This window comes from Crotalus tigris, unplaced genomic scaffold, assembly GCF_016545835.1.
Source record: "Crotalus tigris isolate CLP2741 ecotype Arizona unplaced genomic scaffold, ASM1654583v1 scf7180000018244.697701, whole genome shotgun sequence".
Classification (NCBI taxonomy): domain Eukaryota; kingdom Metazoa; phylum Chordata; class Lepidosauria; order Squamata; family Viperidae; genus Crotalus; species Crotalus tigris.
Window position 1 is genome coordinate 662,468 of NW_024096902.1, and position 24,120 is coordinate 686,587.

General features: G+C 48.2%; 2 protein-coding genes and 1 long non-coding RNA gene across 3 annotated transcripts; 1 reads left to right on the forward strand and 2 right to left on the reverse strand.

Moving 5' to 3' along the window:
• The first annotated feature begins 2,922 nt into the window (after positions 1 to 2,922).
• On the forward strand, positions 2,923 to 5,536 carry LOC120310643 (protein fem-1 homolog A-like). Its single transcript, XM_039349286.1, has one exon. It carries the CDS (start codon positions 3,057 to 3,059, stop codon positions 5,025 to 5,027), a length of 1,971 nt encoding a protein of 656 aa, XP_039205220.1. The 5' UTR covers positions 2,923 to 3,056; the 3' UTR covers positions 5,028 to 5,536.
• Positions 5,537 to 7,902: 2,366 nt separating this feature from the next.
• On the reverse strand, positions 7,903 to 10,023 carry LOC120310644. The gene is made up of 2 exons (XR_005557418.1): positions 9,706 to 10,023; positions 7,903 to 9,315 (listed from the first exon to the last, which is right to left on the reverse strand). It is a non-coding gene; the product is annotated as an uncharacterized LOC120310644 (long non-coding RNA).
• A 2,349-nt stretch (positions 10,024 to 12,372) lies between these two features.
• LOC120310645 (TIR domain-containing adapter molecule 1-like) lies at positions 12,373 to 19,928 on the reverse strand. The gene is made up of 2 exons (XM_039349287.1): positions 19,696 to 19,928; positions 12,373 to 14,795 (listed from the first exon to the last, which is right to left on the reverse strand). Exon 2 carries the CDS (start codon positions 14,638 to 14,640, stop codon positions 12,682 to 12,684), a length of 1,959 nt encoding a protein of 652 aa, XP_039205221.1. The 5' UTR covers positions 14,641 to 14,795; positions 19,696 to 19,928; the 3' UTR covers positions 12,373 to 12,681.
• Between the last annotated feature and the right edge of the window lie 4,192 nt (positions 19,929 to 24,120).

Sequence of the window (24,120 nt, forward strand, 5' to 3'; positions counted from 1 at the left end):
GGCCCATGAGTCAGCCTGGGAATTAAATGGATGCAGCTCTTACTAATGGACACTTGAGATAAAAGTAGGGCCGCATCTCCCGATGCCATGGCAACGTGGCAGAGACCAATGCCAGGTTGTTTGCACTGCAAACCCTCCATCACATCCCTTGAAGCCCACTTTGGAATCTAGACGTCGGCCGCCCCGCCAGGTGTGGCATCTGGGTGTCTCGGATTGCCACACCCATCAGCCACAGCAGCCCCGTGCACCTGCCCATCGCTCCGTCTTCAGGTCTCTTTTGATCCTTATTTGAGAAATGGATGTCTTCAATCGTGGTTCACCTGACGGAATGGAGAAAAGAGGCAGGCGGGATTCGTGATGCATCTACCAAATAAACAGGAAGAATAAACAGACAACATGCGCTAATGTAATGTTTTGTTTATTTATTTAAAACATATGTATGGCCCCCTCCCTCATTGTCAAACTGGGCAGCTTACAAGTGAAAATAAAATAGTCTCTCTCTCTCTCTCTCTCTTTCTCTCTCTCTCTCTGTGTGTGTGTGTGTGTGTGTGTGTGTGTGTGTACACCTAACATCGAAAAACAATAAAAGCAAATGAATATCGTGTGATTCTGTATCATCAAGTTGGTCTTGACAGTTAGCAACCATGTAAATAGATGTTATGGATTCAGGATTTTATTTTAATTTATTGTTTTATTCTGTTTTATTTTATTTATTATGCTGTCCAACCTCCATCCCTTCCCCCCTCCCCCGTGTGTGTGTGTGTGTGTGTGTGTGTGTGTGTGTGTGTCTTTTAAAATACTAAAAATGCAAATCTTGGGCATTATGCTAACAAATAAAAGAAAAAACGAACACCAGGATAGAATAAACCAGCCTGTTTAATATAAACAAGCCTGTGGTTAAGAAGATTCACTAAGCTTTCGTCCGGCTAAAAAACTGCCGGCGTCATCAGAGTTAGAATAGCAATCTCAATCTCCTGCTATTCTAACTCTGATGACGTCGGCAGTTTTTTGGCCAGACGAAAGCTTAGTGAATCTTGTTAACCACAGGCTTGTTTATATTAAACAGCTTGGTTTATTATATCCTGGTGTTCGTTTTTTCTTTTATTTGTTTATATATATATATATAAAATCCTTGACTTACAACCACAATTTAGCCCAAAATTTCTATTGCTAAGCGAGACATTTGCTGTGAGTTTTGCTCCACTTTACAACCTTTCTTGCCACAGTTCTTAAGTGAATCTTTCCAGTTGTTTAGTTAGTAACATGGTTGTTAAGTGAATCTGGCTTCCAGGTTGATTTTGCTTGTAACTGTGAAAAGTGGCCCTGTCCCTTTTTTCAGCGCCGTTGTAACGTTGAATGGTCTCTAAATGAACAGTCATAAGTCAAGAACTACCTCTAGGTATGCCGCTAAGTCAGGGGTAGGCAACCTTGGCTATTTTATGACTCGTGGACTTCAACTCCCAGAATTCCTGAGCCAGCCACACTGAGGGGAAAGGGAGAGGTTTCCAAGCTGAGCCATGCTGGCTCAGGAATTCTGGGAGTTGAAGTCCATGAGTCATCAAAGAGCCAAGGTTGCCTACCCCTGCTCTAAGTCAATAAAGGCAGATGGGCTATGTCCTACATCTGGTGTGGAACAGTATTGCACTGTCAACAATTTGCAACTGCCTTCATTTTTTTAAAAAAAATCCATGTACACATTTGCAACAGATATACAAAAGACCCAGGGCAGGCAGTGGTTTTCAACACGAGCTACTTAAATATGCGTGTAACTTCAGTCATTAAAAAACTGTTGTAAGTCGAGGACTACCTGTAACTACACCAACATCATCTTGTTTAGTTCCTAGAAGCAGAACAAATCTAGGCTGCAAACATTGGGATGGCCACTAGAGGGCGGACAAAAGTTGGAGATTTGGACGTTTCTGCCGCCCTCTAGCGTCCCGCTAGATAATTGCAACCAATGGCCAGTAGATCTAGTTTCATTTGTGCTGCTCTACGAATCTTATTCCGGGCAGAAAATTCACACGTGCAGTATTATTGCATAGTCTGTAATCATAGTCTGGAGGGGACACGCATTTTTTTAATTAGAAATATTCTTTTCATTAGAAAGAGCATCTACCAGGAGACTAAAGCCAACAAACTGCACTTCCCAGAAGCCAGCTCGCCTACTCCGACGCGCTCTCTCCGCTGCTCGTTCCCACAAGCCTCTGCTTCCTCAGACCCATTCTGGGAAATGGAGTTTCCTCCCTAGCGGGAAACCCAGCTGCATCTAGACCAGGGGTAGGCAAGCTTGGCTCCCTTGATGACTCCTGGACTTCAACTCCCAGAATTCCTGAGCCAGCCACGCTGAGGGGACAGGGAGAGGTTTCCATGCTGAGTTATGTTGGCTCAGGAATTCTGGGAGTTGAAGTCCCCGAGTCATGAAGGGGCCAAAGTTTTCCTCATGCTCGCTCAGGAATTCTGGGAGTTGAAGTCCACGAGTCATCAAGGGAGCCAAGGTTGCCTTGATTAAGATTAATCAATTAATTAATTAATTAAGATTAAGAGACGGGGTCTTCAAACTGGACTGTTTTATGACTCGTGGACTTCAACTCCCAGAATTCCTGAGCCAGCCATGCTGAGGGGACAGGGAGAGGTTTCCAAGCTGAGTCATGCTGGCTCAGGAATTCTGGGAGTTGAAGTCCACGAGTCATAAAAGAGCCGAGGTTGCCTACCCAAGGTCTAGGCAAAGCCTTCCCTTCTTTGAACTACCCTTCCCGAAAGCCTTCGCGCCCCCCCCTTCCAGCTCCCGTTAGCTTCCCTCGCGCGCCCGCGGCTTTTCCCTCCCGGCGCTTCTTGGGAAACGTAGTGACGAGCGGCCTTGCCGGCTTCGCAAGCCGCCGAGCGAGCGCCCGCAGCCGGACCACAAATCCCGGCGTGCTTCGCCGGGCGGAAGGGCGGCCATTTTGTTTTCGCCTCAAGAGGGCTCGAGATGGCGGCGATGGCGGCGCCGGTATCCGAGAAGCTGAGGCGACTGGCGGCGCGTCCACGCGGGCCGTCCCGCTGAGGGCCATCCGGCCATGGACCTCCGCTTGGCCGTGTACAACGCGGCGCGGGAAGGGAAGCTGAAGCTGCTGCAGAAGCTGCTGGGCGGGCGCGGCCGGGAGGAGCGGCAGCGGCTGGCGGCGGGGCCCGGCGGCGCGGAAGGCCCGCCGTTGTTGATCGCCTCCCGCCACGGGCACCGCGAGGTGGTGGAGTACCTGGTGGACCACTGCGGCGCGCGGGTGGGCGCGGGCGGGTCGGTGCGCTTCGACGGCGAGACCATCGAGGGGGCGCCGCCGCTGTGGGCCGCCGCCGCCGCCGGGCACCTGCCGGTGGTGCGGAGCCTGCTGGAGCGCGGCGCCTGCGTCAACCAGACCACGCTGACCAACTCGACGCCGCTGCGCGCGGCCTGCTTCGACGGGCACCTGGCCGTGGCCCGCTACCTGGTGGGCGAGTGCGGCGCCGACCTGGAGGTGGCCAACCGGCACGGCCACACCTGCCTGATGATCGCCTGCTACAAGGGCCACGCCGACATCGCCCGCTACCTGCTGGAGCGGGGCGCCGACGTCAACCGGCGCAGCCTGAAGGGCAACACGGCCCTGCACGACTGCGCCGAGTCTGGCAGCCTGGAGATCCTGCGCCTGCTGTTGGCCCGCCGGGCGCGGATGGAGCGGGACGGCTACGGCATGACCCCGCTGCTGGCCGCCAGTGTCACTGGTCACGCCAACATCGTCGAGTTCCTCATCCGGGGAGCTCTGGAGGAGACCCAAAGCCGGGACACTGAGGAGGAGGAGGAGGATGAGAAGAATCGGGAAGACGTGGAAGAGGAGGAGGACGACGACGACGACGAGACCGGCGGATCCCACGTCTACTGCACCCGTGAGGCCGCGGTGGAGGCGCTGGAGCTGCTGGGCGCCACCATGGTGGACAAGAAGCGGGACCTGCTAGGCGCCCTGAAGCACTGGCGCCGGGCGATGGAGCTGCGTCTCCAAGGGGGCGAGGGCCTCTCGAAGCTGGAGCCTCGGCAGCGGGTGCTGGCTTACGACTACGCCCAGGAAGTCAGCAGCATGGAGGAGCTGGAATCGCTGATCACGGATCCGGATGAGATGAGGATGCAGGCCTTGCTGGTCCGAGAGCGTATCTTGGGCCCGTCTCACCCAGATACCTCGTATTATATCCGCTACCGGGGGGCCGTCTACGCCGATTCGGGCAACTTTGAGCGGTGCATTAACCTGTGGAAGTATGCCTTGGAAATGCAGCAGGGCAACCTGGAGCCCTTGAGCCCGATGACGGCGAGCAGCTTCCTCTCCTTTGCTGAGCTCTTCTCCTACGTGCTGCAGGACCGTTCGAAGGGCGCCTTAGGGACTCAGCTGGGTTTCTGTGACCTCATGGTGGTTCTGAGCAAAGGAGTCCGCGAGGTTGAGCGGGCCCTCCAGCACCGGAAGGACCCGGTGGCGGACGCTTCCCAGTTCACCAAAGCCCTGGCTATCATCCTCCACTTGGTCTTTTTGCTGGAAAAAGTGGAGTGCGCCCCCGAACAGGAGCACCAGAAGCGTCAGACTATCTACCGCTTGCTGAAGTGTCACCCCCGAGGTAAGAATGGCTTCACCCCGTTGCACATGGCGGTGGACAAGGACACCACCACTGTGGGCCGCTATCCGGTGGGGAAGTTCCCCTCCCTTCACGTGGTGAACCTCCTCCTGGAGTGTGGGGCTGACCCAGACAGCCGGGATTACGACAACAACACCCCGCTGCATGTGGCTGCCCGGAACAATTGCCCCCTCATCATGAGCGCCCTAATGGAAGCCGGAGCTCATATGGATGCGACCAACGCTTTCAAACAGACGGCTTACGAGCTCCTGGACGAGAAGCAGCTCACCAAGGCCATGATGCAGCCTTTTAATTACATCACCTTACAGTGCCTTGCGGCCCGAGCGCTGGATAAACACAAGATCCCTTATAAGGGTTTTATCCCTGAAGATTTAGAAGCCTTCATTGAGCTGCATTAGCCAAGAAGGACTGTACTCCCTACTGGTGTCTCTTCCTAGACCTGCTGCAGCTGGCAGGGAAGAGAACTTGGACTCGTGGTCTTCCTGGGGTCTGGATTTTAAAAAGCTTTGGTTTGCACTTGGCCAGCTTATGTGGTCTCTGTCTTTCTTCTGTCCAGCCCCTGGCATGGAGAAGACGACTTTTGCCCAACGCACAAGTGGCCTCACTATCCGGGATCTTCTTAGGTAGATGATGGGCTCTACTGCAGTGTTTCTCAGCTTCGACCATTTTAAGAGGGGTGGACTTCAACTCCCAGAATTCCCCAGCCAGCACAGCTGTGCTGGCTGGGGAATTCTGGAAGTTGAAGTCCACTTATTTTAAAGTGGCCAAGGTTGAGAAAACTCATTCACGGGTCTGTTCCTAATCTGTCTTTGAAAGTTCCTTCGAATTTTTTCTCCCTGCCCTTCCAAGAGTTGAATTTAACCTCCAATTTACTCCCCTTTTGGGACGCTGCAAAAAAAAGAGAAAAGAAACATTGGCTAGATTCAGCTTGGGCCGACACACAGCTCCAAAGTTCCTCCAATCTTCTCTCAGCCTGCCCCATCTTCTTTGTGTTCATGCGAGAAGTGGGGAAATAGTGGGGCTGGTGGATCTGGGCGTGACCGCCCCCCCCAGTGGCCGGGTGCAAAATAGAGGAATGTTTTGCATGGCCTGCTTTCAGCTTGCACCTCGGTCGAGCTTTTAAGTTTCTCCATTTGCACCCTTCCATCTCGAAGACGTAAGGATGGATTAAGGCAAACCCACCGAGTCTTAACAATGTTCTGTTTTTCAGCTCACCTGTTAACTTAAGGCGGGGGAAGGGAGAAGGGATGGCTTTCATTTTGAACAGCAGGTTCTTGGCTTCTTTGCATGGTTGACCCAAACTGGGTTCAGTTGAGGTTTGATTTCCCCCCCCCCTACATTTCAGTTCTTGCTTCTAACGTCTCTTAACGTAGGCTGAGATTTTGCTGGCCGTTTTCAAAGCTGTGGGTAAATGTATTTTTATTTAGCTGGTGTTTTTTTTCTTGTCAGCAGAGTGAGCCCTGCACTGCGGGCAGACCAGGCTGTAAAAGATTCCCCAAAATTCTGAAATTTAATCAAGCCACCCCCTCCCTTTATTTTTCCTCTCCAGAAAAGAGAAAACGGAGTATTGATTTTTGACCCAATCTGGCAAAAACCGTGCTCGTTTACACTAGAGGTCTCTAAACGTGGCAACTTTGAAGACTTGTGGACTTCTACCCCTGTAATTTCTCAGCCATCATGCTGGCTGAGGAATTCTGGGAGTTGAAGTCCACAAGTCTGCAAAGTTGCCACGTTTGGAAAGCCCTGATTTATTATGTCTTTCTGGCTGGGATGGCCCCAGTTTTTCTGGAAGGAACAGGAGGTGATTGGGCAATATTTCATTGTCCAAACTCACTCTTTGCATCCTGTGGAAAGGTTAAGGAGCAGGTGCTTTTTTAAAATCTCCCAGAAGCCAAAGAAAACAGTGCTGAAAACCTGTTTGGAACCATGGGCCTGTCCAGGTTTGCTTCTCATTAAAAATTGTGCCTAGTAACCCGCCAAATCAAGCAGAGGTGAATTAAATGTGGCTTCCCAGTTACGTCACACGTCCTCGCCTTCCTTAACTCTTCAGGACAGGCGGGTGTCAAAAATGAGAAATGTATTCATCCCTGCAAGAAATCGCAAGGTTGCGACTTGAATTCTTAAAATTACTCTCCCCCAGATGTATCAAGCAATGATTTTTTTTTAATTATGTAGAGGGCAGAAATGGATGTGGAAGGATAGATGGGAATAGCCCTCACACACGGACCCTTACTCAGCTATCCTGTCAGATTGTACTGAGTTGATTTGTTTGGTCGGTCCTTATAAATTCTGTTTTTCTATTCATAGTGGGGGTTGAGGCTGCATTAGACAAGAGAAAAATGGTGGCAAGGAGGGTGAGTGGATGGATGGACTTGGAAAGCTGGATGGATGGACGGAAAGATGGATGGATGGAAAGATGGATGGATGGACGGAAAGATGGATGGATGGAGATGGAAAGCTGGATGGATGGATGGATGGATGGAAAGATGGATGGATGGACGGAAAGATGGATGGATGGATGGAAAGCTGGATGGATGGATGGAAAGCTGGATGGAAGGATGGAAAGATGGATGGACGGAAAGCTGGATGGATGGACGGAAAGCTGGATGGATGGATGGAAAGATGGATGGATGGACGGAAAGATGGATGGACGGAAAGGTGGATGGAAGGATGGATGGATGGAAAGATGGATGGAAAGATGGATGGATGGACTTGGAAAGATGGATGGATGGATGGAAAGATGGATGGATGGACGGAAAGATGGATGGATGGATGGAAAGCTGGATGGATGGACGGAAAGCTGGATGGCTGGCTGGAAAGATGGATGGATGGATGGATGGACTTGGAAAGATGGATGGATGGATGGATGGAAAACTGGATGGATGAATGGAAAGATGGATGGATGGATGGAAGGATGGATGGATGGATGAAAAGCTGGATGGATCGATGGAAAGCTGGATGGGTGGGTGGGTGAACTTGGAAAGCTTGAGAAGGATGGATGGGAAATGACTTGGCGAGCTTGAGAGGGCTTCATATTTGCGTTCAAATCTTGAAGGACCTTTCTTGTTCTTCTCTCCGGGTCTACCTCACCAACAGTGTCACGGCAGAGGATCGGAGCAGTTGTAAGGTGGCCGTGGCTGTTGATGGTTGCGTGACCTCTGGGTCATCTTAGCTCTTCATAGTAACAGGACTACTGAAGGTCAGAGTAGGCTGAAGTAAAGGAGGCCAACAGTGCTGTCATCATCTTTGGTGCTTGCCCGTGTCCAGATAAGATTTTTTTTTTTTTTTTCAGATCAAACATATCCATCCCTGGTATCTGGAACTGTTTAGAGCAGGTGTCTTCAAACTTGGCCCTTTTATGACTTGTGCCTGGCTGAGGAATTCTGGGCGTTGAAGTCCACAAGTCCGAAAAGGGCCAAGTTTGAAGACCCCTAGTTTAGAAGAGTGTTCCTCAACCTCAGAAACTTCAGCATGGCTGGGCTGAGGAATTCTGGGAGTCAAAGTCCACCCTTGTAAAAAGTTCCTGAGGTCTTGAAACACCGCTTCCCCCCAATAGACTCGGTTAAATGGATTTTGGGGAACCATTTCTGCATCTTCACACAGCCCAGGGATAACAAGAAGCAGAGTTCTTAACTTGCCTTGCAGAGTTTTTCTCAGCCTCTGCGGCTTGACGATGTTTGGACTTCAACAGCTGGCTAGGGAAATCTGGGCATTGAAGTCCAAACATCTTAACGTTGCAGAGGTCGAGAAACTCTGCTGTAGAGCTAAAACAGAACTACAGAAACCTCAGGGTTCCCCCCCCCTCCTTTTTAATGGATTTTGCAGAAGCCTGTCTGCCTCTTTGCATTCTTGCAGTGTTCAAAGCAAACAAACAAGGTTAGCCGGTAAAGGAAGTTTCAGGTTACCTTTATCTTTTTTTTCTTTTTTGGTTTTGTTGCAAAGAATGGAGTTGATTTGGCAATCATGGCAGAACGAAACGCACAAGCAGCGTATACTATATACTCTTGAGAGCCAGCCTTCCTCACTTGAAGTAAATACAAGTTAAACTGACGTTGAAAATCAAGGAGAAAAAAAAAAGTTGTGCTGCTAAAACATACAAAACCGCGTCTTTGACTCTTCTTGTTTATATGGGGGTACGGCTGGAGGTGTTTTAATATATAGGTAATCCTCAACTTACGACTGTTTTGAGTCTGGAATTCTAGTCATAAGTCACGCTGGTCGTTTAAATGAGGTTGCCGCGTGACCTCGCCCTGATAATGCTTTTGTGACGGTTGTTAACGGAAAGCGGTTGGAGGCCATAAAGCAAGCAGGTTGGCTGTTAAGCAAATCCATTGATTTTTTTATTTTCTTTATTTTTTGCTGGGGACAATGGTTTTCAGCCCCAAGCTTTGCAAATTGTGGTTGCGTGACGGCGGGACATTGTAAACGGCTGTAAATGCCAGTCAGCTCCCAAGCGCCCAAGAGGTGACCATGTAACTATGGGAGGGGCTATCGTAACTTCAAATCTGGGTTATAAGTAACTGTGGGGGAGTCCGTTGTAAGTGGTCGTAAGTCGAGGACTACCTGTATGTGGTGGCTTTTTTTGAGTTTGAGATAGGCACCTACGTTTCTTCAGAGTTTGGTGTTTATGAAAAAGCGAGTTACAAATGGAAGACTCCTGTAGCATGATTGACTTCTGTGGGCTACCTCAGGGGTAGGCAACCTTGGCTCTTTTATGACTCGTGGACTTCAACTCCCAGAATTCCTGAGCCAGCATAGCTCAGCTTGGAAACCTTTCCCTTTCCCCTCAGCATGGCTGGCTCAGGAATTCTGGGAGTTGAAGTCCACAAGTCATAAAAGGGCCTAGTTGAAGACCTCTGCTCTAAAGGTACAAACCAGTAGTTTCCACCAGATGTAGAATGGTCTATAGCAGGGGTAGGCAACCTTGGCTCTTTTATGACTGGTGGACTTCAGCTCCCAGAATTCCTGAGCCAGCCACGCTGAGGGGAAAGGGAGAGGTTTCCAAGCTGAGCCATGCTGGCTCAGGAATTCTGGGAGTTGAAGTCCACCAGTCGTAAAAGAGCCAAGGTTGCCTACCCCATCCCATGCTGCCCCATGTAATCCACTCATGATATTCCCTAGTTTGGTAATGAAATGTCTCCCAGAAAACAGCCCAGTTCAAAGCCCCAAGGACCCCTCATTCAACTTTTGAGCTACCAGTACCCCACATTCCCTTCTAGCACTGATAATGTTACCTGGCTGGGCCGTGAAACGTATGCAAGAAAACCGCCCATCAATCAGAACAGAGCTGGAAGGGACTTTGGAGGTCTTCTAGTCCAACCCCCTGCTCAAGCAGGAGACCCTAAACCTTTTCAGACAAGGGGCTGTCCAGTCTCTCCTTAAAAACCTCCAGTGTTGGAGCATTCACAACTACTGGTGGCAAGCTGTTAATTGTTCTGACTGTCAGGAAATGCCTCCTTAGTTCCAGGTTGCTTTTCTCCTTGATTCGTTTCCATCCGTTGCTTCTTGTCCTGCCTTCAGCTGCTTTGGAGAATAGCTTGACTCCCTCTTCTTTGGGGCAGCCCCTGAGATACTGGAACACTGCTATATCACCCCTAGTCCTTCTTTTCTCTGGACTAGCCAAGCCCAAATCCTGCAACTGTTGTTCGTATCCTTTTGCCTCCAGGTCTTTAATCATCACAGTTGCTCTTCTTTGCACTTTTTCCAAAGTCTCAACATCCTTTTTTGTTAAACCAAACTCGGGGAACACTGAGGAATCCACAGTGAAAGTCTCCCCATGTGAGAATCTGTGGATTTCGGCCGAGCATCTGATAGCTCACAGTAGGCCATGCCTAAAACAGTGATATTCTGTTTAACAACCAGGCAAAGTAAATTCATCCTTAAACTTAACTATACAAGAAAAGGATGAAGAGTCCCTCATTTTATTAATCCCCATGCACTCATAGATTATTTACCACTCGTAAAGCACATCCAAAGTTTTAAATCGGGGGGGGGGGGTGTCCAACCGCAACCGCTTTAAAACCTGTGGACTTCAACTCCCAGAATTCCTCAGCTAGCATAACTGGCTGGGGAATTCTGGAAAGTCCACAAGTCCCAACAACTTGCCATTGCTGGATGCCCCTGCTTTAGATGCCACACTGAATATAACGTATCTAGTAAATGCAATCATGTGCCACTTGGGGGGGGGGGCAGAAAAGGCAAGCTGTGGTGGTACAGCCTAAGGGGTGGCATTGAGGAATCCCGTTGGCCCAACTGGAATATAAGTGTGTGTGGGGGGGAAAGGATCCTCAATTTTTTCTGAGGAGTTTCTAATGCATTTTTCCAAAGAAGGACACATATTTCCTTGCAGTACCAAAAAAAAGATAAATTAATATGTAATTTTCTCCCTGAGTGGATGTCTTTAAAGACAGACAGGCAGTACATCTCTTCTTTAATGCCTCTTCTCTAGACTGGAAAAAGTACTGGGTCCCTTTCTCCGGAAACTGGATCCTTTCCCTCCTCAGATCTGAGTGGATCTTGATCGCCAGATCTGATGAAATGCAGAAAAAAGGGAGGAATTGAGGCTGGGGGCATTGCAATCTGCAGCTCCTGGCTTCTCCAGAGATGGTTCAAGTGAAAAGCTGCAGCAAGCTGATAAGAGATAATGTTGAGGTGCACACACCCCCATGTTCCTGAACCCCTTTAGTCTTATGACTGTTTCTCCACTTGAACAAGTTTTAAGATGTGTGGACTTCAACTCCCAGAATTCCTTAGCCAGCCGTGCTGGCTGGGGAATTCTGGGAGTTGAAGTCCACACATCTTAGCTATCGTGACTACCATATTAGAGTCCAGCGTTGCCTGTCATCTAAAAGAGCTCTCAACTACTACACTTGGCATTAAGCCATAGCTTAAACCTGGTTCTATAGACTAAGTCACAATTGGTGGAGTGGAGACACCCCCCAAGCCATAAACAAGATCACAGTGACTCTTTGCCTCTTAAACCAAGATCAAGCCAGGTTCCTTGTAATTCCAATCGCAATGCGAGCCGAGTCATCTTCAAAGGCCACATACAGATTGCGTAGGGGTCACGTAACATAAAGCAATTCTACACATTTCAGAATTTTCACCCAAGTAAATCATCGTGCAGTTCCTCTGTCCTTTCAGATTCATCCCTTCTAAAGTTCTTGCTGGGTTCCCTCCCCCCAAAAAGCAAAATGGCTCCCCCCTCCACCTCTTCTACAGAGCAAGAAATGATCCCCAAACCCCTGTCTCCCCAGCTGCAAAATTAAGAAGAATACAGGTAAGTCCTCGACTTAACGACCACAGCTGAGCCAAAATTTCCCTTGCTAAGCAAGAGAGTTCTTACGTGAACGTTGCCCCGTTTTACGACCTTTCTTGCCACCGTGATTAATTCAATCGCTGTGGTTGTTGAGTTAGTAACACGGTTAAGTGAATCCGGCTTCGCCATTGTCTTTGGTGTATCAGAAGGTCGCCAAAGGGGATCATGTGATCTTGGAAAACTGTTAAAAGTCATAAATGCAAGTCAGTTGCCAAGCGTCTGAATTGTGATCACGTAAGTTCAACGGTTGCAAGTGTGAAAAACGTTCGTCAGTCCCTTTTTTCAGTGTCATTGTAACTTCAGGCAATCATTAAACAAATGGTTGCAAGGACTACCTGTAGTGCATTTTGTCCTTTACAACAGGGGTCCCCAACCCCCAATCTGTGGACCAGTACTGAGCTGCGACATGCCAGCAACCGGTCCACACAAACAAGCAAAGCCCCATCCGCGGGATTCAGGCAGCACACAAAACCACGCACCCTCCAGTCCGCAGAAAAACTTCACGGAACCGGTGGTCCATGGTGCCCAAAAGGTTGGGGACCTCTGCTTTACGAGTCCCTGGGGGGATTGCAAAGCGGAGATGGTCACCCATGAAGTTCAAGGTCTCAGTTCTTGTTGGCCCCTACATCTTCGCGTAACACAGGTCTCTTCGTCAGACTGGTCTCTTCCCTCGACAAAGTCGCCAACGCTTCTAAGAATCTTACAAATGTTCCTGATGTCTTCTTTCATCCCTCTCATTTTCGTTCTCCAGGGTTGTCCTCTCCTTCCTCCACGGGAGGCCCCTCAATGGTCTCATTGGCCGTGCCCACCGCTGCGTTGCTTCTTTCCACCTGCATGCGGTTATAATCGCCGATCTGAATCATTTGGGCATTCTGAATGATAAGTTGGGGACCCGGCATTGCATTTGGAGAACCCATCGAGAACATGAATGGTTGGGAGAAGGAAGCCTGATCGGGCCCTGGTTCCATAAAGGATGTTTGTGGTCTTGAAATGTCCACCACCGGTGGTAGAGCTGGTGATGGTTGAAGGTTGAGGACAGCGAGACGTTGTTGTAGCCTCAGGTTTTCTCGCTCTCGTTCTATCTTCTCCTCTCTTTCCTGGATCTGTCTCATGAAGTCCCAGGTGGCTTTTTTCTCCTGGATCACCCTTGAAGTGAAGGTCTTCTTCACCCTTTTGTCAAACACAGGAGATTTTTCAACCAAGGGCACCAATGATGCGAGCAGGAGGGGCATTTCCCCGGATTTTAGAGTGTGTTCTTTGGGCACCAACGGAATGACCGAGTTCCTCTTGCAGCAGCGGGTGAGGGAGTCCATCAAGGCCGTGTCGCGTTGATAGTCACAGAGGCGGCCCGTGAAGTTCTTGGTCAGGAGCACGAGCGTGAAGGCTGAGTTGTCCAAGGCATTCTGGAAACAGTTGAGTTGGCCACAGCCGGGGATGAGGAAATCTTCGCTGAAGGTGGCCCCGTTGGAGACACCCAAGGCCTCCAAGCGTTCCCTCACCCGGCAAGCTACCAGCTCGTCTTCTGCAGCGTGCAGGACCACGAAGGTGTAGAACTGTCTTTCATTATCTGGTGGGACCACTGAAGAAGGTTCTGAGCTACGAGAGGCAAGATCTGAAGAAGAAAAAGAAGGAGAAGAAGACGATAGCAGAGGTCCAAAACTCGTGATCGATGCTGAAGCAGAGGTATGGGTTCCAGGTTGTGGAGCACTTCCTGCAGAAGGCGTGGAATCCAACTTCTGCAGAGGTGGGACCTGGAAGCTGAAAGACAAGTCTCCTGATGGCGTTGTTACGGGGGTTACTGTGCAGTGCTTGGAGCCCTGGGCAGATGCCTTGGAAGACAGTGTGATTTTGGAATCAGGCGGTAAACAGGGACCTCTGGAATTTGGTAGAGAAGGTCTTCTTGAATTGGTGGAGCAGCCATTGACCAACGACACAGAGCCGGTGTCTTCTTGGCTGGCTGATGGTAGAGGCAAGGACCTTCCCGTGGTGGAAGGGCTGTCGGAGGTGGTTGAAGTCTCACTGATCTGAAGGTTGCTGATGTAGGAGATGGGGCTACCTGTAGAACGTAATGACTGAGGGTTATCAGGAGGAGAAGAGCTGACGATGGACACCGGACTGCTCCTTCTGGGCAACTCCCACCTACCTGAGGCCAGAGCTCCAGAATTATTCCTGGGCACCGTTAAGAGGAACGGCAGTCCACACTTCTCCATAGCTTCATCCAGGAGACCTTTGAGTTGGGCTCCTTCCATGTGACTGGCTCTAAAGGCTTGGATAGCGGTTCTGTAGGCCTCGTCTCTGGCCAAGGGTTCACAGAGCTTCTCCTCAACCAAGAGCGAATAGATCTCCGCCACGGCCCGGGCCACCTTGGCCTGGTCCTTCAGTTGTTCTGGGGTTGTCGTCTTGGCTCCACCTGTGCCCCAGAGGCCTTGGGAGAGATGGTAAGCCACCACGTCATCTCTGAAGCTGTTGAGATGCACCCTGGCCTCATCTTCTCTCCCCAAGGACCACAGGAGCAGGACGTGCAGGAGATGGCAGCTCTTCCTGTCTTGCTGCAAGCAGCTCAGCTTGTGCCTATATTGAATTAGCCTCTCCGCTGGGATCCCACTTAGGGTCTGGAGAATCCCTTCAAAGCCTAGATCTCCCTGGGGAGTCCCTGTCATCCTGGGCAAAGCTGGGTCCAAATTGGAGGGCATGTTACATCCACAAAGGGGTGGCACAGGCTGAGGACTGGCACGGCTCCCCAGCCTTTATCAGAGGTCGGATACCCGGAAGCCTAAATGTTGCCTAGGGCAAACCTCTGTAATGCTACGGGAGAGGTGGGCCTCGTAATTTTTGCCAAACTTGAAGGCTGGAAAAAAAGAGAAAAAGAAGAGAATAAAACTCTGGTTTGGAGAGCCTGAATGAATGAATCAATGAATGAATCAATGAACGAACGCATATGTATGTACTTACGTACATACACACCAACATGTTGAGACTCTAGAAAGAGGGCAGAGAAGAGCAACAAAGATGATCAGGGGGCTGGAGGCTAAAACATATAAGGAACGGTTGCTGGAATTGGGTATGTCTAGTTTAATGAAGAGAAGGACGAGGGGGGACAGGATAGCCGTGTTCCTGTATCTCAGGGGCTGCCCCAAAGAAGAGGGAGTCAAGCTATTCTCCAAAGCGCCTGAACATAGGACAAGAAGCAACGGATGGAAACTAATCAAGGAGAGAAGCAAACTAGAACTAAGGAGAAACTTCCTGACGGTTAGAACAATTAACCAGTAGAACAACCTGCCTCCAGAAGTGGTGAATGCTCCAACACTGGAAGTTTTTAAGAAGAGACTGGACAGCCATTTGTCTGGAATGGTATAGGGTTTCCTGCCTGAGCAGGAGGTTGGACTAGATGACCTCCAAGGTCCTTCCCAACTTTATTTAATTATTATTATGGATCATTGCACAGTCAGCCAGATGTTCAGACTGGGTTTGGCATTTTGTCTACCTATTGAGTCCTTACCCAGGACCTGGGATAGGCAGATGTGGATGTTTGATGGTATTATTATTATTATTATTATTATTATTATTCAGAGTTCCCAGCTACCTAGAACTTAAAATTGCTATGATTGAGAAAAACGGTAATATTCTGTCTATAATATACAGTGTATTATCTCAATAACGAAAGCTATATTATAGCGTATTATGAGTCCTGGAATAAAATGCCCAATAAAATGAATTCACTTTAACAACAACAATAATAATAATAAAGTTGGAAGGGACCTTGGAGGTCATCTAGTCCAACCCCTTGCTCAGGCAGGAAACCCTACACCATTTCGGACAAATGGCTGTCCAGTCTCTTTTTAAAACTTCCAGTGTTGGAGCATTCATAGCTTCTGGAGGCGGGTTGTTCCACTGGTTAATTGTTCTCACTGTCAGGAAGTTTCTCCTTAGTTCCAGGTTGCTTCTCTCCTTGATTAGTTTCCATCCGTTGCTTCTTGTCCTGCCCTCAGGCGCTTTGGAGAATAGCTTGACCTGCCATGTTTCCTTCACAACTTGCTACATTTGCACAAAGACCCCCCTGTTTGCTTAACGGCTGCCTCCAGCAACATAAAATTGCGTGCAATCACAGGTGACCTGCTTAATGACCGCAATTACTTACAATCCTAATCCCAGGCTCATTTAGCGTCCTAAATGGAGGACTAAGTGTGTTCTACTCCTCTCTTTTCCGCAATCCTGGAGGGAGGGGACAACATTCAAACATGGTGGCAAAAATAACAACTTCATCAATCTGCATCCTTTTCTAGCCAGCTCACTACGGTGCCTTTGATCCTGGAAGAAAAGTCTTCAAACGCACCGAGGCAAGACGAGACAAGTCAGATACTTCCTTTGATTGCTAAGCTTCAAGGTGCCCAACCCGGTTTGTCTTGTTTTTAAGGGTTCCGGAAGAATAGAAGGCATTGATAACGCCAGGACCTTCTCAAGACCCTGGGTGTAGCCCTCAACCACAAGGTTGTAAGCAAGTCATAAATTGCCCTGCTCCAGAAGTGGAAAATCATTCAATGCACAGCTGGATAGAAAGCATCGGTGCCGGCATGTTGAGCTCAGATTGTTTTCTGGGTGGCAGTATAGAGAGTTTAGACGTTTCCTGGTGGTCTCCTATCCCCATACTACAGGCCGTCCTCTATTTACAATCCTAACACGGCCCAAAATTTTCCTTCCAAAGCAAGACAGTTGATAAGTGAGTTTTGCCCCGTTTTACGACCTTTTTTGTCACCGTTATTAAGTGAATTGCTGCAGTTGTTAACTTAGTAGCAATAGCACTTAGACTTATATTCCGCTTCACAGTGCTTTACAGCCCTCTCTAAGTGGTTTACAAATTCAGCTTATTCAGAGATATAGAGATAGGTAGGTAGGTAGGTAGGTAGGTAGGTAGATAGATAGATAGATAGATAGATAGATAGATAGATAGATAGATAGATAGATAGATAGATAGATAGATAGATAGATAGGCAGGCAAGCAGGCAGGTAGGTAGGTAGAGACAGACAGACAGATGATACGAATAGATATAGATATAAATAGATGATATGATACAGAGAGAGAGATAGACAGATAGATGTAGATAGATGATACAAGTAGATGTAGATAGATGATGGATGGAAGGATAGATAGACAGACAGAAGATAGATAGCACGTAGACTTATATACCACTTCACAGTGCTTTACAGCCCTCTTTAAGCGGTTTACAGATTCAGCAGATTGCTCCCGCGACAATCTGGCTCCTCGTTTTACCGACCTCGGAAGGATAGAATGCCAAGTCAACTTCGAGCTGGTGAGAGAATCAAACTGCTGGCAAATCAGCCTTTCGAAAAAATTAGCCCGTTTTGGCCCGCCTTTCCCTCTGAATCCCCAAATCTGAAACTTCCTGCATGAAAAAATATTCCAGAACTTTCTGCAAAGGTCGCTGAATTCCCTGCAAACCTTTGGAGCAGTGTTTCTCAACCTTGACAATTTTAAGGTATGTGGACTTCAACTCCCAGAATTCCACAGCCAGCATTGCTGGGTGTGGAATTCTGGGAGTTGAAGTTCACATACCTTAAAATTGTCAAGGTTGAAAAACACTACTTTGGAGGAAAAGAAGAAATCCCAGTCCAAATGGCTTCTTAACTCTCAAATAGTTGTTTTAAAAATAGTTTTCCTTAGACAGCAGGCGTTGTGGGAAGGGTTGTTATTAGTCCAGAGTTTGTGGCCTTCAACTCCCAGGGCGGCTGAGGAATTCTGGGAGTTGAAGTCCACAAGCCTTAAAGTTGCCACGTTTGAAGACTCCTGTCCAATACAGCTAGTCCTTGACTTACGGCCACAATTGAGCCCCCAACTTAACATTTGTTAAGTGAGTTTGGCCAAATTTTACCCTCTTTCTTGCCACAGCTGTTAAGCGAATCACTGCAGCTGATAAGTCAGTATCCCGGTCCTTAAGTGAATCTGGCTTCCCCATTGTCTTTGTGGTCGCAGAAGGGGGCTCACAGAATCCCTGGGACACAGCAACAGTCCTAAGTACAAACCAGTTGCCGAGCATTTTGATCACAGGATCATGGGGATTGCCACCAGAGTCGTAACTGTGGAAAATGGTCATCAGCCACTTTTTCCACCGCTGTTGTAAATTTGAACGGCCCTAAATGAACGGTTGTAAGTCGAGGACCACCTGTACTATTTCAAAGAAGGGGCTGTCCAGCCTCTTCTTAAAAACGTCCGGTGATGAAACACCCACAACTTCTGGAGGGAAGCAGTTCCACTGGTTAATTGTCAGGAAGTTTCTCCTTAATTCCAGATTGCTTCGCTCCTCTGTCAGTTTTCCTCCATTGTTTCTTGCCTTCTGGTGCTTTGGAGGATAAGTTGACCCCCTCCCCTTGGTGGCAGCCCCTCAAATACTGGAACACTGCCATCGTGTCACCCCTATTTCTTTTTTTTCCTTTAGACTAGCCAAACCCAAGTCCTGCAACTGATCTTCATATAATAATAATGATGATGATAATAATAATAATAATAAAATCATTATTATTATTGTTATTATTATTATTATAAGTCATAGAAAATGGTAAAATTAAACTGCTCTGGGACTTCAGAATTCAAACAGACAAGCACCTGCAACATAACACCCCAGACTTAACAATTGTCGATAAGAAAGACAAAAAAGTCTGGATAGTGGATGTGGCAGTGCCTGGAGACAGCAGAATAAACGAGAAAGAACTGGAGAAGATAACCAAATACAAAGACCTACAAATAGAAATAGAAAGACTGTGGCAAAAGCAAGCAAAGGTAGTACCAATAGTAATAGGCTCCTTGGGTGCAATCCCAAAACAACTGGAGCACCACTTGAACACATTGGCATTGACAAATTCGCTATTAGTCAATTGCAAAAGGCGGCCTTACAAGGAACTGCTTCCATCCTGCGACGATACCTGTAATACCATCAAACATCCACATCTGCCTATCCCAGGTCCTGGGTAAGGACTCGATAGGTAGACAAAATGCCAAATCCAGTCTGAACATCTGGCTGACTGTGCGATGATCTATGATAATAATAATAATAATGTTGGAAGGGACCTTGGAGGTCATCTAGTCCAACCCTGCTCAGGCAGGAAACCCTATAACAGGGGTAGGCATCCTTGGCCCTTTTATGATGGACTTCAACTCCCAGAATTCCTGAGCCAGCCATGCTGAGGAGAAATGGAGAGGTTTCCATGTTGAACCATGCCAGCTCAGGAATTCTGGGAGTTGAAGTCCACAAGTCATAAAAGGGCCAAATTTGAAGACCCCTGGCCTATACCATCTCAGACAAATGGCTGTCCAGTCTCTTCTTAAAAATCTCCAGTGTTGGAGCATTCACCGCTTCTGGAGGCAGGTTGTTCCGCTGATTAATTGTTCTAATTGTCAGGAAGTTTCTCCTTAGTTCCAGGTTGCTTCTCTCCTTGGTTAGTTTCCATCCGTTGCTTCTTGTCCTGCCTTCAGGGGCTTTGGAGAATAGCTTGACTCCCTCTTTTTTGGGGCAGCCCCTGAGATACTGGAACCCTACTATCCTGTCCCCCCCCCCCTCGTCCTTCTCTTCATTAAACTAGACAGACCCAATTCCAGCAACTGTTCCTCATATGTTCTAGCCTCCAGTTTCAGTCTGCAGGCCTTGGATCATCTTAGTTGCTCTTCTGCTCCACCCCAACTGATTTTGGAAAGAGGGTTGAGTGTCTCTGCGAGGGGGTTGCCCACGAAGACTTACCTGGGGCTGAGGCCTCACTGCCAGGGTTGAGCTGGGTCTGGATAGCAGGAGGCGGAAATCACCAAATCTTTGCTCCTCCTAGTTCTCTGTCTTTCCTCCCAGTTGGGTGAAAAAAAGTCAGCCCAAAGTAGGAAGTTGGTCTTGCATAGAAGCAGCAGCAGAAGCTTCTTTCTCTTTCCTGGCTCGGAAGTGAGTTCTTCACACACACACACACACACACACACACACGGGGGGGGGGGCACACGCCTTTGGGCAAATAATAACTCATTTCTATTATTTCAATTCCCATCCTGGGAGAAGTGATGGAGCTGGCAGAGGTGGCCAGGAAAAGAAAGTTTAACTAGTTGTGTTGATCTTTGGGAAATTCATTCCGGACTTTGGCCTCTGTGCTCAAAACAAAGGTCGATGAAATGTTGACTTTAGATTTGAACCAGTGGTTTGATCTGGAAAGCGGCTGATCTTTTTTAGGTGAAATTAATACAGTTGAGATTGTAACTTTGCTCTGGATTTTGCGACGCTGAAAAAAAATGCAGGACAGCACTGCTTTGTTTCAATTTTCCCTTTACTTCACATCTCTGTCCCCACCTTCTTTTCTCTAACTTTCCTATTGCCTTTATTTTCATGTGTATTTTGTATTCAAGTAGGAAAGCAAAGAGAGAGAGGGAGGGAGAGAGGAAAGGGAGGGAGGGAGGGAGAGAGAGAGAGAGAGAGAGAGAAAGAAAAAGAAAGAAAGAAAGAAAGAAAGAAAGAAAGAAAGAAAGAAAGAAAGAAAGAAGAGGAAGGAAGAGAGAGAGAGAAAAAAAGAAAAAGAGAAGGGAAGGAAGGAAGGGAGAGAGAAAAAGAGAAAGAAGGAAAGAAAGAAAGAAGAGAAAGGAAGGGAGAGAGAGAGAAAGAGAGAGAGAGAAGAGGAAGGAAGGAACCAGTTTGCTAGGCTGTGGTTCTGCCGGAAATGACGGTTTGCAAACCAGGGCCCAGCCTGTTTTCTGTGGGTAATTTCAGGACCCAGCAGGCATCAAGATCTGGGGCTTCTTCTAAGGAGGTTGAACTCAAACATCTGCAGCTTGATATCTTTGCTGAGGTGGGATTGGGCGGGAACGATGGGGTGTCATTCAGCTCCCTGGGTTGTGGGGATGCTTCCCAGGGAAGTGGAGAGGGTGAGTACAGCCATGTCATCAAATAGAGAAGAATATCTGTAGGGCTGAATATCTGAGGGGTCCCTGGTGCTCTCTGACCTTGGTGGTTTCCTTGCAGACGATTCATGACCCAACTAGGTAACATCACTAGGGCTAGAAGGAAGGGTGGGTGTGGAAAGGAGGAGGAGGAGGAGAACTGTGGGGTCCTTGATTGTTTTCTTGCAGACGTTTCATTACCCAACTAGGTAACCTTCTCAGTGCTGGAAGTTGGTTCTCTATTTATACCCAGCGACTTGCCCTGTCAGTGTTGGTCGGGGTGTTCTTGATAAGTTATTGTTTTGAGTATTTTTGTCTAGGATTTTTTTGTTTCCTTTTTAGCCATCCCTCCCTCCCTCCATGCATCCACCCATCCCTCCACCGACCCATTCATCCCCCCACCTTTCCATCCATCCATCCACCCACCCATCTTTCCATCCGTCTATCAATAGACCTTTCCCCAATCTGGTGCTTTCAGGTGGACTTCATTCAACACCAGTCCATGCTATCTTGAAAATTGGCAGGCTCTAAATGGGGGCTGGGGGAGACAGCCCTTTTATGATCTCCGCTTCAATTGAACCAGGAATTCTGGGAGTTGAAGTCCACCAGTCATAAAAGGGCCAAGTTTGAAGATTCCCTGATCTGGATCGAAGCCCGCAGTTTCATCAAAATGGCTGACTGAGGAATTCTGGGAGTTGAAGTCCACCAGTCATAAAAGGGCCACCATTCCCCCACCTCTGCTCTAAATCAAAATCCACCCATCACTTGTGGCCTCCTTTTATGCACCCCTCCCTCCCAAGCCCCCACAATCTCTCTTCGACTGCAAAAGATGATGGAAACTGGCATACATGTTTTTAAAATTTATTTTCCTACAGCATGGAGACAAACGAAGGATCCACAGGAAACTGGTCAAAGCTTAGCTTCATGGAAATTCAGCTGGACCCATTCTGAACTCCTCCCGCCCCCAGAGTTAACTCAGGGCTCTTCAAACTTGGCCCTTTGATGACTTGTGGACTTCCGCTCCCAGAATTCCTCAGCCAGCGTGTCTGGCTGAGGAATTCTGGGAGTGGAAGTCCACAAGCAGGGGTCTTCAACCGTAGCCCTTTTATGACTTGTGAACTTCAACTCCCAGAATTCCTCAGCCAGGCACATTTAAATTTACATTTTTATCATCATCCAGAAAGGAAAAACACAAGATAGTCAGGCACATAGGGATATCCTGAGGTAAATCAAATTGTGGACAGAACACACAGAGGAAAAAAGGCGGGAAAAATGGGAAATGCCCCCTTCATACCCACAACAACCAATCAGAGTGTAGATCGCCTCATGCATGAGACAGCCCTCTCTAATTCAGGGGACTTCAAACTTGGCCCTTTTATGACTTGTGGACTTCAACTCCCAGAATTCCTCAGCCAGCGTGCCTGGTTGAGGAATTCTGGGAGTTGAAGTCCACAAGTCATCAAAGGGCCAAGTCTTTGAAGACTCCTGAGTTAAATAAAGTCACCGTTTCTTCTGCCTGCCTTCAAATATCATCTTCAAGTCCATCTTCGCCATTAAGCTTTTGACCTCAGCCGCCCAGCCTTACACCTATTTACAAGCTGATCTCTGCACTAATGGGGACTAGACGCTTGGCTAAGAGGAGGAAATAGAATTCCTTTCTGTCGATTCCTTCCTTGGAATTAGGTGCTACACTTAATGCTCAATTAGATGATCAAATGCTGGGCTCAACGGAAATAACAGAATAAGAGGATAACAGAGTTGGAAGGGACCTTGAAGGTCTTCTAGTCCAGCCCCCTGCTCAGGCAGGAGACCCTATACCATTCAGGACAAATGGTTGTCCAATCTCTTCTTGAAAACCTCCAGTGTTGGAGAACCCACAACTTTGGGAGGCAAGTCGTTCCACTGGTTAAAATGGGGGAAAAAAAGACAATTGTTTCTCTCTCTGGCACAGAGGTCCAAATAAATACCAGCCACCCATTTAGGGACCAGATCCTGACCAACTCATCTCCCATACTCTGAAGAACAACTAAGATGATCCAAGGCTGGAGACTAAAACATACAAAGAACAGCTGCGGGACTTGGGTCTGGCTAGTCTAAAGAAAAGAAGAAAAGGGAGATGTGATAGCAGTGTTCCAGTATTTGAGGGGCTGCCACAAAGAAGAGCGGGTCAAATTATTCTCCAAGGCACCAGAGGGAAGGATGTGAAACAATGGCTGGAAACTGACCAAAGAGAGAAGCAACCTGGAATTAAGGAGGAACTTCCTAACGGTGAGGACAATTAACCAGTGGAACAGCTTCCCACCAGAAATCATGGGCGCCCCATCTCTGGAGATTTTTAAGAAGAGGATGGACCTTCACTTGTCTGAGATGGTATAGATCAGTGATGGCAAACCTTTTAGAGACCGAGTGCCCAAACTGCAACCCAAAACCCACTTATGTATCGTCCGGTGCCGGGTGGGCGTGGCCCATTTGGTAGATGTGGTCCATTGGGTGGGCGTGGCCCATTGGATGGGCATGGCTGCGGTGGTAATGGCAGACTGGTTGGGACTAAAAAGTTCAATCAATCAAATCCAACTTTGCGAGATCTTTTTTTTTCCCCGCGAGAAGTTGAAATGGATTGATTGAACTTTTTTTTTTTTTTGCACACGGCGGCGGAGGCCCAAAGCGAAAAGGTTTTATAAAACCCAGCTGAAGGCCTAGGACTGGGGCGATGGCGCGCGCGCCCACAGAGAGGGCTCTGTGGCACGCGTGCCATGGGTTCGCCACTATGAGTATAGGTTCTCCTACTTGAGTGGGGGGTTGGACTAGAAGACCTCCAAGATCCCTTCCAGGTTCTATTCCATTCCGTTCTGTTCCGTTCCATTCTATTTTGATTGCAGTTCTGAATCAAAGCAGAAGTCTAAGATGGGCTTTCTTGGAAATTAACACAATGGATCCCCGGAGCCCTGGGAAGGAAAGTGGCCCCCTCTCCAAGGATCTGGGTCCCTTTGGGGAGAAGATGGATCCAAGCAGATCTCTCTCTCTATCTCTATCTCTATCTCAGTGGTTCTCAACCTTTTTAATGCCGCCACCTCCAACCGGTCGTAAGTCGAGGATTACTCAACCGGTCGTAAGTCGAGGACTACTCAACTGGTGCAGCATCGTTTGCAGAATGGGACTTTTGGCGGGCTCAGCAGGGCAGAGACAGCCTGGACAATTCCTATTGGCTTTTGAAAGCCAATAAAATTAGACTCTATTCAAGAGAGTCTATTCTATT

Bases quoted from the DNA above. Each gene is read 5' to 3' on its own strand.
- LOC120310643 (XM_039349286.1), top strand. From the start codon at position 3,057: ATGGACCTCCGCTTGGCCGTGTACAACGCGGCGCGGGAAGGGAAGCTG.
- LOC120310645 (XM_039349287.1), bottom strand. From the start codon at position 14,640: ATGCCCTCCAATTTGGACCCAGCTTTGCCCAGGATGACAGGGACTCCC.